Source organism: Suricata suricatta, chromosome 10 (assembly GCF_006229205.1).
Source record: "Suricata suricatta isolate VVHF042 chromosome 10, meerkat_22Aug2017_6uvM2_HiC, whole genome shotgun sequence".
Taxonomy (NCBI): Eukaryota; Metazoa; Chordata; class Mammalia; order Carnivora; family Herpestidae; genus Suricata; species Suricata suricatta.
Window position 1 is genome coordinate 115436648 of NC_043709.1, and position 17626 is coordinate 115454273.

Sequence of the window (17626 nt, forward strand, 5' to 3'; positions counted from 1 at the left end):
GGGGGTGGGAGGAGAGAGTGGAGGGAGGAGCAGGGATTAATTCACCAGCTGTCAGGGATGAGCAGCTCCCTGAGGGTGTGCAGCCAGATCACACGACTACTTAATCACAGGTGGAAATCTATTTCGGGCCTGTCTGATTTCAAAGCCCGTTGTTTTAAACTGCTATGCCACCTGCCTCCCTGAGTGTGAATAAGATAATTTATCTTCCATAGCTCCCTACTCTATAAGAGACATATACAATAGTGCAGGAGATATTAGATACATGTTTAATGTCTATATTGAGACTCTATTTTAAAATGATGCCTTTTTGGTTAAAAACAGAGTCTTTCGGTGTTCCATTTCCCATGGACCACTTCTTTAATTTTAATCTAGTTGGGATTTACTGGACTTATCACTAGACTTCCCGTTTGATCAAGTGTTGAAAGTCTCCGTCATACCGCACATCGTCGCCTCCCACGTATCGTGCACATTCTCTGACTCATCCAACTCCTATTTTAAGAGAAACAAAGTCTTCCTGACAACCCTCAAATGAGAGATTTAAACCAGAAGATTTCTGAAGACACATTCTGTATTACATTGGGTATTTCTTAGATTGAAGATGACTCTGACTTATTTTCTTTTGAAGGGTGATGGGTAAGGGCTGTCTGACTCTGTTCTAGCTGAAGCCCTCAGCTAGGCTGAAAAATCGTTTCAAAGATGTCACTCTTTGTGCCTACCATGAGTGCACCTCCTCTTAAAGGGGGGAAGATGCCTCGCCCAGGGACCTGGCTGTAGGGGATCCTATTGTGCAACCCTGGCCACAGGTTTTTGGATCAGGACTCAGGACCTGGCATGACGATAGCCAGCCAGAGGCTGGGCAGAGACCCCGGATGCTCTGACTATAATCTGTGTCCTGGCATAGAAAAATAAGCAGAGAGTGTGGGGTAGGGGAAGAGAGAGAGAGAGAGAGAGAGAGACGATGATGATGACGATGATGATGAGGTGAGACGATATGACACGACATAGAAAAGAATGTACACATTACCCTGATGAAACGATGCATTAAAGCCGGGTCTGGTGACACTGAAGTCGGAGGTGAACCGGATGAACATGTACTCGCCAGTGGACCGGATGGGTCCAGGGATCTCTCTGCCACAGAGAACCGCTAGCGGCTGGGCCAGGTTATTGTCTCCTATGCCAAAGAAAGGAAATGTCAAGTGTGAAAACAGCGTCTTCAGAATCTCCTCCACCATCAGTTGCAACACAGACAAGGCAGCTCATGCATTTTTCTCGGAACATCGCCATTCCTGGGAGATAATGAGATTCTCAAGTACCAGGATGCTCCAGAGTTACATCATTCTGGCTCCAGCTCCTAATCGAGCTGCCTACCTTCTCTTTACTCTTTCTGTTAAAGTCTCCCTTGACAGTTCCCACTGTCCTTCTAAAAAATGGGGCAACACTTCCTCCTGGCACTAAAACTCAAAATCAGAGTACATGAGAGTTCGGATGGAGGACCAGTGCTGATGTGTGTTAGAGACTCTGCTAGATTACTCTCATTGCTGAAGGTCAAGCATCTGAAGGAGAAGAAGGATGGGCTCTTCGGCATCAGATTTGTACTAATGTTGTGAGGTCATTTGCCAACAGCTATGCAACTTTTATATGAACCTCGGCTCCAGAGAGCTTTTTGGTTGTGGCTATGTTTTTTGTGGGTTTTTAAAACTTCATTTGTCTTATATCATTTATTCATGTTACTCTTAAATGAACACATGTATGTCCATCTGTGGAGGATGAGAAACATTTCAGCAAGGGCGCCCTCCAAGGAGAGAGGCAAAGGACAACTGGTCCCTTCATGGTTCTTTTCCTTTTTACTACTCTTGGATACGAGCAACGTGGAACAAAGCCACCGTCAAGGCCAGAATGCAGCAAAGGAGATTATGAAATACTTGGATTCCTCAGCTGGGAATTTTTTTTCCCCTAAGGCAAATAATGAATAAACTTCAAGCTGATAAAAACCAAAAATAGGTTATGAGACCTGAGGAAATGTGCCCCTATAAAACAACAATCAGCAAAGTTAATCTTTCTACCATTGATCACCACCTAAAACTTACTCATTATTTAACTACTTTAGAAGACAACGTATTGTCTGAAATCACAAGTGCAATGGTATAGCTATAAACAGGAGATGCTTGAAAGGTGTTCTTTGGAGGGTTTCTGACCTCTGGAAATTTTTGGTTTTTTAGAATTCAAAAGTTTCTCTCTTTAAGTCCTTTTGCACTTGTTATTTTGCTGCCCATGTTGCCCTAAATCGTTTTTGACGACTTACTCTCTCATGGTCTATGCCACAAAATGTGGAAGTTCATTGTCTGTTGTTAACTTATCTCATAGGTGCATATTTTCTCTCTTAGGGAGACTGGATAGGATCTACTGATTTTTATTTCTTTTCTAAACTTCACCTCAGACCATGTGACGAAACAGTGCTTATCTCTAAATAATTACTTATGGATCACCTATCTGATGAGTTGGTAGATAACCCAACAACCACAAGATGGTTTGTTTCTCCCCCACAGCATCCATAATAAATACCAAGGTAGGTCTAGAGCCTTCCGCAACTTTACCATATGGATTGTGGCAGAGATGAACTTGATCTTTAAAGGGAGGGGAAAATCAAAGGTAAAGAGCCAGGGCTAAAAGGTAGTCTGGTAATTCTCTTTCTAGTCCAGAATCCTCATTGTAGAGCTGTGGAAGCCGGGCCCCAAGATTACCAGTAGCTGACATTTACTGAGCAATTATTATTACCACGTTGAGTGCTTTACATGCAATATCAGGCTTTATCTTCACAATAATGCTATTAAGTAGGTATTTTTATTATCCCCATTTTGTACATTGGAAACAGTCTTAGGGAGGGTATAAAAGCTGCCTGAAGGCATAGAACATAGAAGTCAACAAGGATTTAAAAACCCTGGCTAATTAACTCCAGATGTTCAAACTATACTATTAAATGATTTCCCTAAGATCACAAAGTAGATATTTATATCTAAAAATATATAAATAGATAAAAGAATTACTGAATTTTGGACACAGTTATTTTTTTGCCTTTCCCCCCTTTTCTCCTGTGTGTGTATGTTATGTGTGTGTGTGTGTGTGTGTGTGTGTGTGTGTGTGTGTGTGTATTTGTGTTTAACTTTTTCTAGGTCCAATGTAGCTTCGTGGAACTTCAATTTTGGGAAGTCTTGGCATATAAAATCTGGTGGTACATAGTTTGGAAAAAACTGATTCATTCTTGACCCACCACAATTCTGTAAAATGAATAAGCAGGTAAGAGAGTGACTCAGGTCTCTCAGAAAGGATCAGGGCCCTCTCTGGGTTGGCCTAAGAATGTCCACAACTAGTCTTGGACCAAGGACCAAGGGCGGAAGGCCTGTGATGACTCGCCAATTGTAGAAGTGGCCTGTAAGTATTATTGGTTGTGGTCAATGGCTTTGGATACTTGCTTCAGAATGTCATATGCGCCTGTCACCAGAAGTAAAACCTGGCTGAACAAATGATTGAAATGGGACTTGAAATTTCATTCCAAGTATAGCCTAACACCATGCCAATGAACAAAATACCCACCAGCTACCACATAGTAGGCACTGAATAATGACTTCTTGAATAAATCAATAAACAAATGAGGAAATATTGAACCTATTAGTACCAACACATGTTGTAAATAAATATCTCTTGACAGGCTGCTCGCCAATTTAAAATATTATCATTGTTTTGGCACAGAAGTCAATCTGCAGAGCTCTCCCAAGCTCTATGACTCAGCAAGAACACTTCCATTCTAGAAAGAGGATATGATGAAATCTATTTTAGAAATATCTCTAATAAAGTAAATTGAAATCTAAATTAAACAGTTCCAAATTCTGCATCTACAAAATGCCATGGCTTTTGCTAGGGAATTTTGCATTTATTACATTCTCTAACACAACAACCTCTCAAAGTAGGGATCAGTCTCTCTTTCACAGATGATAAAACAGATCAGGAGCTGTTTAGTAGGGAAGCAAAAACCAACTCAACAGAAAGTGACTTTTGAAAGAGGAACCATACTTTACTTCATTAAGGGAGTTACCTACTGAAGATATTTTTTCAAAGTTTCAACTAGACTCTGAACACTCAAAATATGTGTGCAGGGACATGCTCATTTCATTACATGAAAAGTTTTCAATGTTAACGTCCACAGGAACACCTTGATGTGAGAAAAGATGGTAATTTCTCTGAGCAATGTGTTGGTTGCTGGTCAATAGGAAAAGGGGAAGGTAAAGGTTTACCCTCTCCTCATTTGTATGACTGACTCGAGTGTTAGTGTCCAGCCTCCACAGAAGGAAAATAAAGCACCTCTGCCATCTCCTAATCGGTACTTTGCAAAAGTCTAGCGTTGAGGGGATAAAGGAGACAAGAGCTTCTAGTAACCTATGGGCAAAAGGCAAACACATGTTTGGCCCATAAAATGTTCTGAAGCATTCTTCATTAATTTCCAAAATTTAACAATTGGAAAATTCATAGAAAATTCAATCTCTTTCGCAACTCTTTAAAAAAATAGGAAGCTAGATAACACTGAGTCTGCCTTCCCCGTAGCTGCCTCTTCAACTCTGTTCTCCAGATTAAGACTTCCCTAGTTATGCTCCCTGTTTGTCTAGGTAGGCACGTGAGGCTGCAATGTCTTCATGGTGCAGGGTAGCGGTTCTAAAACATTAGAGACCTTCATTATCACCTGGAGGCAGGGACAAGGGACAGCTGAGACAGCCACTCACTTCATAGGCAACATTCAATGAGGTGCCAAAGACCTTAGAAAGCAAGATAAATAATATTTTAGGGCAATATTCAAAAACTGGGATTTAACGTAAAATGGTCAAGATATCACCATTTTCAACAAAGACAGAATCTGAGTCTGCAGTTTGCATGATCCTGCCTTACTTTCCTCACCCTAAACATGGCCCCTGCCTGGAGGACTTTTTAAATAACAGACCTAGGACCCATCTGGAGAGTTTCTACTTTGGTAGGTCTGGGGCATGGCAGCAAGATTGGCATTTCTTCCCAGGTGACACTGATCCCGCTGGTCTGGGGACCACGCTGTGAGAAACATTCGTCAGAGGACATGGCTCCCCTCTCCTCCAGCCTTGTGAACTGTGAAGCACGATTTTGTACGTGCTGCATATTAACATTATCCTTATCCTTCATCATTGCCTAGCCATACCACACCTGTGCACACAGGAAAAGATGGAAAAATATAAGCCCTTCATTCTACTGTTCCACCTGGAGATTCAGAAGACAAAGAGAATTGAATATGAGCAATTATTTATATAGTTTTTCATACTTGGATCTTAAGGCCATAGGTATAAAATATCAAAATTTATCTCCAAGGCCTTTCAACAAGAAGGCAGTACCACCTGGAAACTCACACCATTATTTCCTACTTAAGCCAAAGATAGTATTTTCTCTTATTAATATAACGCTCCTCCTGACATAGTGCGTGCATTAGTTTGTTACAGACAATTTAAAACTTTCCGTACGTTCTTCAGAAATTGTAGCCAATTCTGGTATGGGATGCCTTCACTGACCAGAACGTCTGGGAACTTCTATACACAACGGGTGGAGGGAGGAAACGAGCATCATTATATCGGAACGTAACTACGTATGTGTCAGGGTTGAAACTTGGTAGTGTTTTGTTTTGTTTCAGTGTTTCTCACCGTCTCGTATCACAAGTTTGTCATAGTCGCATGTTCTGTGAGCCTCAATGTCCAGGGAGAGGATGTTGAGTTCCACAGTAGACCCAGGAGCCTGAATGAGCCACATGCAGTCAGCTCTGTTACTGTAGCTTTCGGGCCAGCCTGGGGAGAAAAGAAAGGCTGGCGCCTCTCTTGTCCTCAGGAAGCCACCACAAGCACCTGTAGGAAAACAACATCCATGAAATACCCTGGATGGAGGAGATTCTAGCACATTCATTTTAAAGTGGCAGCTCTGTACCTAAATACAACAGAGTTCTCAAAGAAATGTAGAAATATTTTATTAAACCCACTGACTCACACAGCTGTGATTTCTGTGAATTTATTTTTTGTGTGAGAAAAACACTGTATTCTGCTTTTTTCACCATAGTCTTTCCACACAGCCCATTTATTACTTAGTGTCTATTATTTGTTAAGTATGAAATTAGTTTGTATAGAAGACACTCTTCCATTATGATGATGATGATGATGATGATGATGATGATGATGATTTATGTTTCCTCTTCCTTCATCTTTTTGTTTTGAGAGAGAGCAAGCATGGGTTGGGGAGGGGCAGAGGGAGAGAGAGAATCTTAAGCAGGCTCCATGCTGATCATGGATGGAGTCGGACGCGAAGCTCAACCTCATGACCGTGAGATCATAAGCTGATCCCAAATCAAGAGTTGGATGCTTAACCGACAGAGCCACCCAGGGCCCGTCCTCTGGTCTCTGATCTTTACTTTTTCAGTATAGATAGTCACCATGTTATTTATATCTGGGCAGTTTTAAAATAATTTTCAACTTAGTAAAATGTATAACAACAGCCATTCTTCATTTCTTAGTCATTTTTTTAAAAATTAGCTTTACTAAAGTATTCTTTATGTGTCATAAAACTTACCCTTTTAACATAGACCATTCAGAGGCTTTTCGTTATAGTCACAAAGTTCTGTAACCCTCAGGGCTGATTTTAGAACATTTCATCGTTCCCAAAGACCCTTTATACCAATTACCACTGGTCCATGGGAACCACTCATTTACTTTCTGTCTCTGTCTATGGATTTGCCCATTCTTGCCATTTCATATAAATGTAATCGTACAACATGTGGCCTTTAGTGACTCGCTTCATTCACTTATGTTTTGAGGTTCGTCTGCAGCGTATTTCAGTACTTCTTTCCTTTTCCTTCATTTTTTTCATTTCCTTGTTTTAAGGCTGTCTAGGACTCCGCTGTCTGGATATACCACCAGATTGTTTTACCAGTTGTTTGAAGTTTAGGTTACTTCTGCTTTCTCACTATTATGAATAATATTTCTATGAATTTTCAATTTATGAATTTTTGTGTGGACACATGTTTTCAGTTCCATTAGGTATATAACTAGGGATTTAATGGACAGATCATGTGGTAACCAACTGTCTCCATTTTTGAGGAATTGCTAAACTGTATGCCAAAGTGGTTACAACTTCTTATGCTTTTACCAGCAATACACAGGATTCTTATTTCTCCACTTCCTTGCCAATACTTGTTATTGTTTGACTGATTATAACCATCCTAGAGAGTGTTAAATATGTATATATATGTATACCATTTTAATTCACTTGTTCTTCTTACTACTACACATATACACATATGTTATTTTTATTGAGAGACAGAGGGAGGATGTGTGCAAGTGGTGGAGGGGCATAGGAGAAGGATGGAGAGAATCCTAAGCAGGCTTCATGCTCAGCATGTAGCCTGACACAGGGCTCCATCCCATGACCATGAGATCATGACCTGAGCCAAAACCAAGAGTCAGATGCTTAACTGACTAAGCTACTCGGGCCCCCTTACTATGTATTTTTAAAGTTTTTTTCCCAGTGGTTGTCGTGGCAATTACAATTTACATCTTTATTTGAAACAATGCAGTTTGGATTAATACTAACTTAATTTGAATGGTATAAAAACTTGGCTCTAATAGAATTCCATTCCAATCCTCATCCTTTGATGCAATTTTTGTCATAAAAATCATATATTTAAACATTACAAGTCCATCAACATAATTTTACAGTCATCGCTTGGTGCAGTTGTCTTTAAACAAGATAGCAGAAGATCTACAAACAAAAATACATTTACAATCTCCTTAAATCTACTATGTCATTATCTTACTACATACTATTTAGTAGTAGTGAAGACATGCTATGGTACTTTCCTTTCAGCCTACGGCCTCCCACTAGAATTTCTTGTAGAGTAGATTTGCCAGCAATAAATCCTCTCCATTTTTATTTATCTTGGCATACTTTCATTTATACTTAGTTTGGAGTAGGCATTTGGTGGATATAGACTTTTAATCAACAGTCTTTTTACTTCAATACTTTGAGTATGTCATCCCACTGCTATCTGGCTTTCATGGTTTCTGATGAGAAGTGAGGTATTAGTCTCACTGTAGACTCCTTTTCCATGATCAATGAGTTTCTCTTACTGCTTGGAAGATGATCCCTTTTTCTCCAGCTTTGATAGTTTGTGACGTGTAAATATGGATTGCAGTGAGCTTATCCTGTCTGGAATTTACTCGGATTCTTGGATGCATAGATTAATATTTTTCATCAAATTTGGAAAGTATTCAAATACTATTTCTTCAGATATTCTTTCTTCCCCTTTCTCTCCCTCCTCTTCTGGGACTTTCATCGACATATATTAGTATAATTTAGTTTCTGAGGCTCGGTACAATATTTTTCAGACTTTTACTTTCTTTCCCAAAAACTAATCTCTACTGACTTATCTTCAAGTTCACTGATTCTTTCTTCTGCCTACTCAAATATGTAATTGAGCCCCTCCAGGCAATTTTCTTTTCAATTATTACACTTTTCAGCATCAACATTTCTAGTTGTTGTTTTTTTCTTTTAATAATATCTATTACTTTATAATATTTATTACTTTACTGATATTCTCTATTTGGTGATATATTATTCCCATACTTCCTCTCAATTCTTTAGACACGGTTTCTTTTAATTTTTTAACACATTTATAATAGCTAATTTAAAGTCTGTGTGTGTTGGGCTATGCCTATAAGACTCTAGTAGACAGTTTACAACTCTGCCTTAGTCTTCACTTCTTGCTTACACAGATCCTCAAGATCATATAGAACTGAGAGATCAGGGTCCTTGTATCTTTCCTTGGACATGTGCACAGCCCTGCACAGGTGTGTGGCTTTCTACGTTTCCAGAAATATGTCAGAGCTTTCCAAAGCTCCCTGGGGGTATCTCATTCCCCAGGACTTTTCTTTTATAGTTCTATTCACCCTCTTGTTAGCTGCAGCTGTTATCAGTGCCACATACAACTGTGATGTCAAATAATCGCCACTGATTGTTTTCTGCAAACACCCTGGGGACAGGCTACTGGCACAGAGCAACCCCTGAGGCAGGTCAAATGAAGACAAGCCCTGAGAATGGAGCTTTCCTAGGAAGCTGCCAGATAAGTCAAATAATGGCAATGTCTCAGGAATTCCTTTGGAATGGTATTGCCACATGTCAAATAATGGCCTTCCTTAGGAATGTTTTCTGTAGCTCTCAACCTGTCCTACCCCTTCCAATATTCCCTGAACTGCTGGTTTCACACCCTAGTTGAGGATTTTGCAAGACAACTGCAAAGCTGAGGCAAGTGGAGAAATGGAAACAGGGAGAATTAAGATCTCAGAAAGTTGACTATTTTCCTCAGATTCAGCCATCATTTTTGAATAAACACACTTTGGATTGTTGCAAGCTTTGATTAATTTCCGGAGTTCTCAAAAGCTCATTTTGACAATTTTGACGATGTTCTCATTGTTTTTATGCAGGAATACATTTTCAGAGGTTCTCACGCCACCATTCCAGAGGTTTCTGACTTTTATACCAGTACATGTTTGAATCTTACTAGGACTACCAGGAAGTGAGTGTAAATGTTTACGGGACTACTTAGACTACAGAAGTAAGGAGAAAAAGAGACAAATGAAAGCAATTTTGAAGTGGAAGATTTTAATATTATTCAGGGTCTTCAAATGTTAAGATTTTCCTCTCTGTGAAATATTTCTTATCTTGAATTTATAAAAGGCAGTTGTCAGACTAACTGACTTGAAGTCATTATTCTTTTTGGTCAAATATTAATTTTCCTCACTTCTAAACACGGTGAAATTGCATTTCCTGACACTTTGGTGGCTGAGGGAGGCCATTTGACCAGTCTGGGGCAATTAATTATGAGCAAAACAACTTTTGTCACTTTTAAGCGGAGCATTTTTATATTCAGAATGCCAGAGCTCTCTTTCCTCTTGCCGTGATCACCGTCAATGTCCCAAACACTGTCAGCTCCATCAGCCTGGGCTATGGAGTGATACTGGTGACAAGGCACTTAGTTAACCTAAGAAGAACAAGTGGCATAAATCAGAAAGAAATTTTATTATTTTTCAGCAACTCAGAGTTTGGAATTGTTTGCTATTGTGCCATATCTGATCATGTCCTGACTGATATGCTAATATTTTCCTACTTGACATGTTTAATTTCCTTCAAATGAACCTCGTCCACATTAAGCTCAGTTTCCTTTACTTTCTTTTCTTCTGCCTGTATGACTTTTTTTTCATTAAATAATTTAATTACTAAATTGTTACTTAACTGACATATGAATGCTTTGTCTTTCCCAACTATTTTTAAAAATCTTTTTGATTATTTATGTTTGAGAGAGAGAGAGAGAGAGACACACACACACACACATACACACACACAGAATGTGAGCAGGGGAGGGACAGAGAGAGAAGGAGACACAGAATAGGAGCAGGCTCCAGGCTCCAAACTGTCAGCACAGAGCCCAACGTGGGGTTCAAACTTATGGACCGTAAGATCATGACCTGAGCCAAAGTCAGACACTCAACTGACTGAGCCACCCAGGCACCCCTTTCCCAACTATTTTTAAGCTCCTAGAGAGTTGAGATCAGATCTTTGTCCTTTGACTACATCATCTCAGTGTATCTATAACAAATCCTCAATAAATATTTACTGAATTAAGCTAAATATATGCATGTGTAAGAAATGCTGATGGTACAATGTTCACTACATTAATATATTTTAAATAACTAGTAAATTATAAAATTCCCTTACCTTCTTACTTTCACTTTCCTTTGTTCTTGATTAAGGAAAATGAGATTTATGATATAATAACTCATCCACTTAACTCATAAAACAGTTGAAGTATGAGAAGAGGATTTGTTATTTTTTGAGTACTAAATTATATTTGTTGATATAATATTTTCCATGAGTAAGTGATTCCTTCTCTAACTTGAGATTTGAGAATATATATAAAAAAAAAGGCTTAACTCAAGTTTACTTAGAAGAGCTATCCAGAATTAAATTGAACACTTTAAATTACATTTGGCAATCTCGGTGATGGTTCTTTGCTCTTAGATAAGTATAATATTTTAAGAAAGAGATCCATATTCAATTTTATGGAAACAGCTTGTAAGGGTGTGTGTGTGGAAATAACATGTCAGAACAGAATACTCTAGATGCATTATATGAAAACAAGGACGAATGATACCCTTATCAGCTACCTCTGCCAATACAAATTCCCAAGAAGTTAGAAGCAAATAGACTCTACTTGTTTAGGTTATATTTAGTCTTAGAACAAGTTCAAAGTTTGAATATTCTTTAATGAGAACCTATGATAATGTGTGTCAGTCAAGTACAGCTGACCCTTGAGCAATGCAGGGCTTAGGGGTGTCAGCCCCCAACATAGTGAAAAATCCATGTGACTTTTTAAAAAGTAGCCGATAAGCCCAACATGGGCTCAAGCTCACAACCCTGAGATTAGGAGCCTCATGCTCTACTGACCGAGCCAGCAGGTGCCCCCAAAATCATGTAACTTTTGACTCCCCCAGAACTTCATTACTAACCACCTATCATTGAGCAGAAGTCTTACTGATAATATAGCCAATTAACACATATTTTATATTTTATTTGTATTATATGCTATAATCTTACAATAAAGTAAGCTAGAGAAAAGAATGTGCTAAGAAAATTATAAGGAAAAGAAAACACATTTACAGTACTCTACTGTGTTTACTGGGAAAAAGTCTCATATTAGATGATTTTTTTAATCGCCTTCAGTTCAAACCTGTGTTGTTCAAGGGTCAACTGTATACCAAGGCTGACAATATCCTCCAAGTAATGTCTGTCGAACTTTATGTCAACTCACAAAAGCCATTCAAAATTGTTTAAACAAAACTTTAGGGAAAAATCAGTCTCCCCAAACACTGTTTACCAAGGGAACTGAGGGTGTCTTAAATATCGACAGATAAAAGTTTAACAATTCGGCTAATTTTACCTTAAAACATGAAGGCTTTATGACCAACTAAGGAGAAAGTGAAGCATTTCTGAAGGCACACTTAAAATGAAATCTAGAGGAGAGGCACCTGGTTGGCTCAGTTGGTTAAGCCTCTCACTTCAGCTCAGGTCATGATCTCATGGTTCGTGAGTTCGAGCCCTGCATCAGGCTCTCTGCTTTCAGCACAGAGCCTGCTTCAAATCCTTCCTCTCCCTGTCTCTGCCCCTCTCTCTCAAAAACAAAAATAAACCTTAAAAAATAAATCTAGAGAAAAAACAGTTATTTCTGTCTACTAGTTGACTTGTAACATTGTGTGTGTGTGTGCGCGCGCACAAGCGTGTGTGTGTGTGTGTGTGTGTGTGTGTGTGAACATGCAGAACATTTACAAATCAAATTTTCAGAGATCTTTAACGGGGTCTCTAGAAGTTATAAGTAGAACGTCTCATGGATATCAACTCCTAAGTGATAAAAAAAATATAATGGGAAAAATATAAAAAAACCCAAATGTGCAGTTTTTACAAAAGACAGTATTTATGAAATTAAAAGCCCACCTGAACATATGGAGGGTTTGGGGGCTGTACTTATTCTTGTTAGTAACTTACACATTGGGCCCCTGTTATGGGAAGGCCCTTTGAAAGACTAGCCCATGCACTGAAGCCCAGACACAGAATTTCCTTTATTACCATTGGGTAACACACACCTGTAGCAATAGTGGGTGAAGGTCCAGCAGAGACGTTCATTGCAAACCACTCCAGGAGGAACCCTTTCCCTGAGATGGAAGAGTCAGAAGAAAACTGAAATGTCAAAGAATTTCTAGAGGAGCTAAAGGATTCGGTCTGGGTGCCACAGTAAGTTCCGAGTAGGCGGGAATGAACACCAAGCCCATCGTAAATCTGCATGTGAAAAAAAAATAAGGATAATACAGCCCTGAATTTAAACAATTACCTCTGTTTTTCTTCATAAAAAAGAAAACTAAAAAGTTGGCTTATGTTAATATAATTTCATCATAATGAAAAAATAAACAAGTAAACACCATATGTCAGTTTAAATAGAAAGCACCATAAATATAAATATGGTTGCAAAAAATTTAAGGTATTTTAAAATAATTGTCTTTGCTGCAGAATTGTATTAATACACAAGCTTATGTGATGTAGCTCATTATTCGATCTACAATAAAATTTAGGGATGGAACATTAGGAGTCAAGATGGTGGCAAAACAATAGAACTTATTGAATGTGCTTTGGGGCAGGAAGGATCTAGAAGGAAAGAAAAAAACAACAAGAAAGAGGAAAGGTGTAATGGACAAGTATCAGAAAGTAGAATTAATGACAACAAAAGAGTCACAGCTTGCTCAGGACACATTCAAATAACTCAATACATTTGTTTTCATTTGGTTGGAAATATTAAATTCCCTATTTAGAGACATACTTTGATGGTTACAAACACATAGCATGGAGCACATTTTTTTTTCCAGCATGTGTGGACAAATGGCATCCAACCACATTTCCTATCGTTTCCTTCACTTTGCAAATAATTTGGAACAAGTTCGTTGTAATTGTTTTAAGTTTCTCTGCTGAAGCCATGATATTAGCGAAGTTTTTCAAGCCATGTAATAATGATTTCCACATATACTGAGCACCTATGAGATACTGAATGATGTAACACCCAAGATGAATAAGACGGGTCTTGGCCTTTGAGAATCTGGTAAAATAGTTAAACTCATAGAAGGAGAAAGCAGAATGATGACTGCTTCATCTAGGGATCTAGGGAGACCGTCCCATGAGATTTACAAATGCTTCAACTGACATTAACTTGGGTTTGTTTTTGCAAATTCACCAAAATTTACTAACATTGATGACACTTGGAAACTTACCCTTAATTTGTCATAATAGCAGTTATGAGTTGCTTCGATGTCTATCTCCAAGATTCTACCGTGGATAACTTGAGATGCATCCACATTTACTATCCATTGGTAATCAGAGTTGTGAGGGTAACGTCCAGGCCATAAGGGAGAGGCGATTTTCCCATGAGTTCCTTCAATATTATCATTGCCAAATACTAGGAGGGAAAACAGCAGTAAATCAGATGTACTTAGAATAGCTATTTAATCAAATGAAAAAAACAAAAGACAAAGGGCGTTGAAAAGGATGGACTTTTAATTGACTGTGGTTTCTATTGTGAACACTGAAAGAAATACTGCTTCCCTTTGGTCTCTGCACTATCTATTACGTCCTTGGAGAACAGCGATTTTCTGAATGGAATTCCATCTCCTAAGAAGGTTGCATGATGGGAAAAGAGGAGATAACTTCTCATGTGTAAAGGGGTTCCCAGCCCCCAGGGGACCTGATGACAAGTGAGGGGGTATTACCAGGCTTACTCTCTATTTTGTTTACCTGTTTTCCTTTTTACAAAAGAACGGGACATGTTTCTAAAATTCTGGTAAGAGAAAGTGACATTTTGGAATGACATGAAAAATAGCTAATTACGGAAAAGTTGAGTTAGAAAATAAAATTAGTAACATTTTATTCAGTTAGAAGAAAACCATGTTGTTATAATATCTGAGCACTTAATTCAATCCTAAAATACACTTGCTGTTTTGAATTTGAAGAATATAGATTTGTGACTACAAAGGAAATACATTTGATATCAATATGCTAAACCTGAACTCTAATACCTTACTGGGCTCTTACAAAATACCATGTAAAAAGTTTAATGTAGGGGCGCCTGGGTGGCTCAGTCGGTTAAGCCTCCGACTTCGGCTCAGGTCAGATCTCACGTTCGTGGGTTCGAGCCCCACGTCGGGCTCTGTGCTGACAGCTAGCTCAGAGCCTGGTGCCTGCTTCCGGTTCTGTGTCTCCCTCTCTCTGACCCTCTCCCTCTCATGCTCTGTCTCTTCTGTATCAAAAATAAATAAAGCATTAAAAAAAATTAAAAAAAAAAGTTTAATGTAACATCAGGTAGAAACTTGAGCTTAAAACGATTACTAGAGTCACTGAGAACGCTCTCCCTTGCTCTGGCTGGGCCATTCACCTATAATTAGGTTTTTAGAATATATTTTAAAATGAAGTAATTCCACAAACACAATAAACCTCGGAGAATAGAGTTCAGGATTATTCTTCACTTACTGCATCACTAAATAATCCGCGATCCTTTCTAGTTTGTAGGCTGTTTTCTGGAAACCGTCGATGAAACCGAACCAACTTACTGTTAGTAAATGTGGCTTGGAAGCCCACGGCAGCGCCTGAACCGTCGGAGACAAATCGGATCCACAGTCTATGCCCAACGATGGATGAATAATTGAGGGGGAGGGCATTCCCACAATGTCGCCCCACCAAACGACCAGTGGCGTTTCCTTCGCGGATCTCCACAAAATCTCTGGTACAGTCCTGAGAATCCTCCAGCTGGAAAGTTCTAATTTGGAAAAAAAAAAAAAAAAAAAAGAGAGTTTAGGAGGATTAAATTGATAGAATAAGATTTGGGATTGTCCCGAAACACCTGCTGGGTTAAACTGTTCTTTAAAAAACTTCAACTTTAATCACAGTATCTTTGAGCCAACTCCAAAAACTTCTTTCCCTAAAATTTGCCAAAACACCTACTGCAGAGATATAAAGACAACTAATACACTGCCTTCACGGAGTTGTCTTTCTAGGGGGAAAGATTGGGCAAGAATACAGGAAAAGACGCATTATAAGGTGGAATATCATAAAGTGACCTCAGAGGTAAAAGTGTTCTAAGATTTTGAGGCAGAGGGATGGCATCGGATTGTGAGGCTAAGTCAGAGCTTGATGGAGAGATTTTTGAGGGGATGGAAATATAAATGTTAGCCAGATTTAAGGAACAGAAATGGTGAGCAGAAAACGCATGTTGATAAAAGCACATACACGGAAAAAGGGTGAGGCTTACTTAGAAACCTGCGAGAGGTCTAGTTTGGTTAGAACATTGAGTACTTAAAACAAAAAATTTTTAAATGTTTATCCATTTTTGTGAGAGAGACAGAACACAAGCAGAGGAGAGGCAGAGAGGGAGACATAGTATCTGCAACAGGCTCCAGGCTCTGAGCTGTCAGCACAGAGCCTGACATGGGGCTCGAACCTGTGAACAGTGAGATCATGACCTGAGCCGAAGTCAGATGTTCAACCAACTGGGCCACCCCGGCATCCCCAAGAACATTGAGTACTTTTAAGAAAACATTAGGAGACGCAGCTGAAGCAGTATCATGGGCTAATTTTGCCAGAGTTTAAGTGCCAGTCAAAGGCATCTCTACGTAATTTCAGAAAAGGTAGGAGAAATATGGATTTGTAATAATACAGGCTAGAGTTTGGAAATATGGCTCTATTCAACTTGTATTGTAATCTGCAGTTATGATGACATGGGAGAATGAAAGACAGAAAATAATATCTACTCCATGATTGCCACAGGTAACAAACATTTAGAGTCTGGAACATGTAAGTGCTAAATGAATGCTTTCAGAATGTGGCCTTCATGCTTTATAAACTTAGATATAATCAAGATAGTGTGAGGGGCGCCTGCATGGTACAGTCAGGTAATCATCCAACTCCATCTCCGCTCAGGTCATGATCTCACAGTTCGTGAGTTCGAGCCATGCATTTGGGCTCTGCACTGATGACATGGAACCTGCTTGGGATTCTGTTTCTCCTCTCTGCTTCTACCCTGCTTGTGCTCATCTCTCTCTCTCTCTCTCTCCCTCTTTCTCAAAATAAATAAATAAACTTTAAAAAATTGTTAAAAATCAAGGTAGTGCAGTACTAGTGCAAGGGCAGACGAATAGATGAACGGAACAGAAGAGAAAGTCCAGAGAAGAACCCGCCATATACATTCACTCAATACGACCCAATCCATGCTGCCAAGATAATTCAATGGGAAGAGGAAAGTAATTTTAACATGTGGTGTTTCAATTACGGAAAATCCTTATAGAGAAGAAAAGAAACCCTCAACCTCTACCTCTTTCCATACACAGAAGTAATTTCATATTCCTCCCAGACATACACATAAAAGCTAGAACCATATGGCTCCTAGAAGAAACCAGAGAATATCTTTACAACCTTGGGGAAGGCATATATTCCTTAGATACAATGCAAAGGGCATTAACCATAAGATTTAAAAAATTAATAAATTTGACTTCATCAAAAATTAAAATTTCTCCTCATTAAAAGACATGGCTAAGAAAATGAATAGGCAAGGTATAGACTATGCAAAGGGAAGAAGGGGTAATTACAAAACATATATCTAACAAGGGACTCTATCTGGAATATAAAAGGAATTCCTACAAAAAACAACATGAAAAATAACAAATAACCAGGTTAAAAATGACAAGAGATTTGAACAGTCATTTCAATAGAAGTTGAGTGAATAGCCAATGAGAATGTCCAAAATATTCTGTGTCATTAGTCCTCAGGACAGTGTAAATTAAATATCATAGTGAGTCATCATTTTATACCCATCAGAATGGCTTAAATTAGAAAAGACTGACAAGATCAAATGTTGACAAGCATGAACAGCAACCAAAAGCCTCATATGTTTCTGGTGGGAATGTAAACTGATAGACCTACTCTGAATAATTAT

General features: G+C 38.8%; 1 protein-coding gene across 1 annotated transcript in view; it reads right to left on the reverse strand.

Moving 5' to 3' along the window:
- The window catches only part of CUBN (cubilin), a 270536-nt gene that overhangs the window by 88267 nt on the left and 164643 nt on the right, over window positions 1–17626 (reverse strand). Inside the window, exons 36-40 of the mRNA XM_029955578.1 lie at window positions 15249–15454; window positions 13917–14101; window positions 12744–12936; window positions 5709–5906; window positions 1025–1171 (exon numbers count right to left, since the gene is read on the reverse strand). Of these exons, the coding sequence (XP_029811438.1) occupies window positions 1025–1171; window positions 5709–5906; window positions 12744–12936; window positions 13917–14101; window positions 15249–15454 (929 nt within the window). The remainder of the gene's footprint in view (window positions 1–1024; window positions 1172–5708; window positions 5907–12743; window positions 12937–13916; window positions 14102–15248; window positions 15455–17626) is intronic.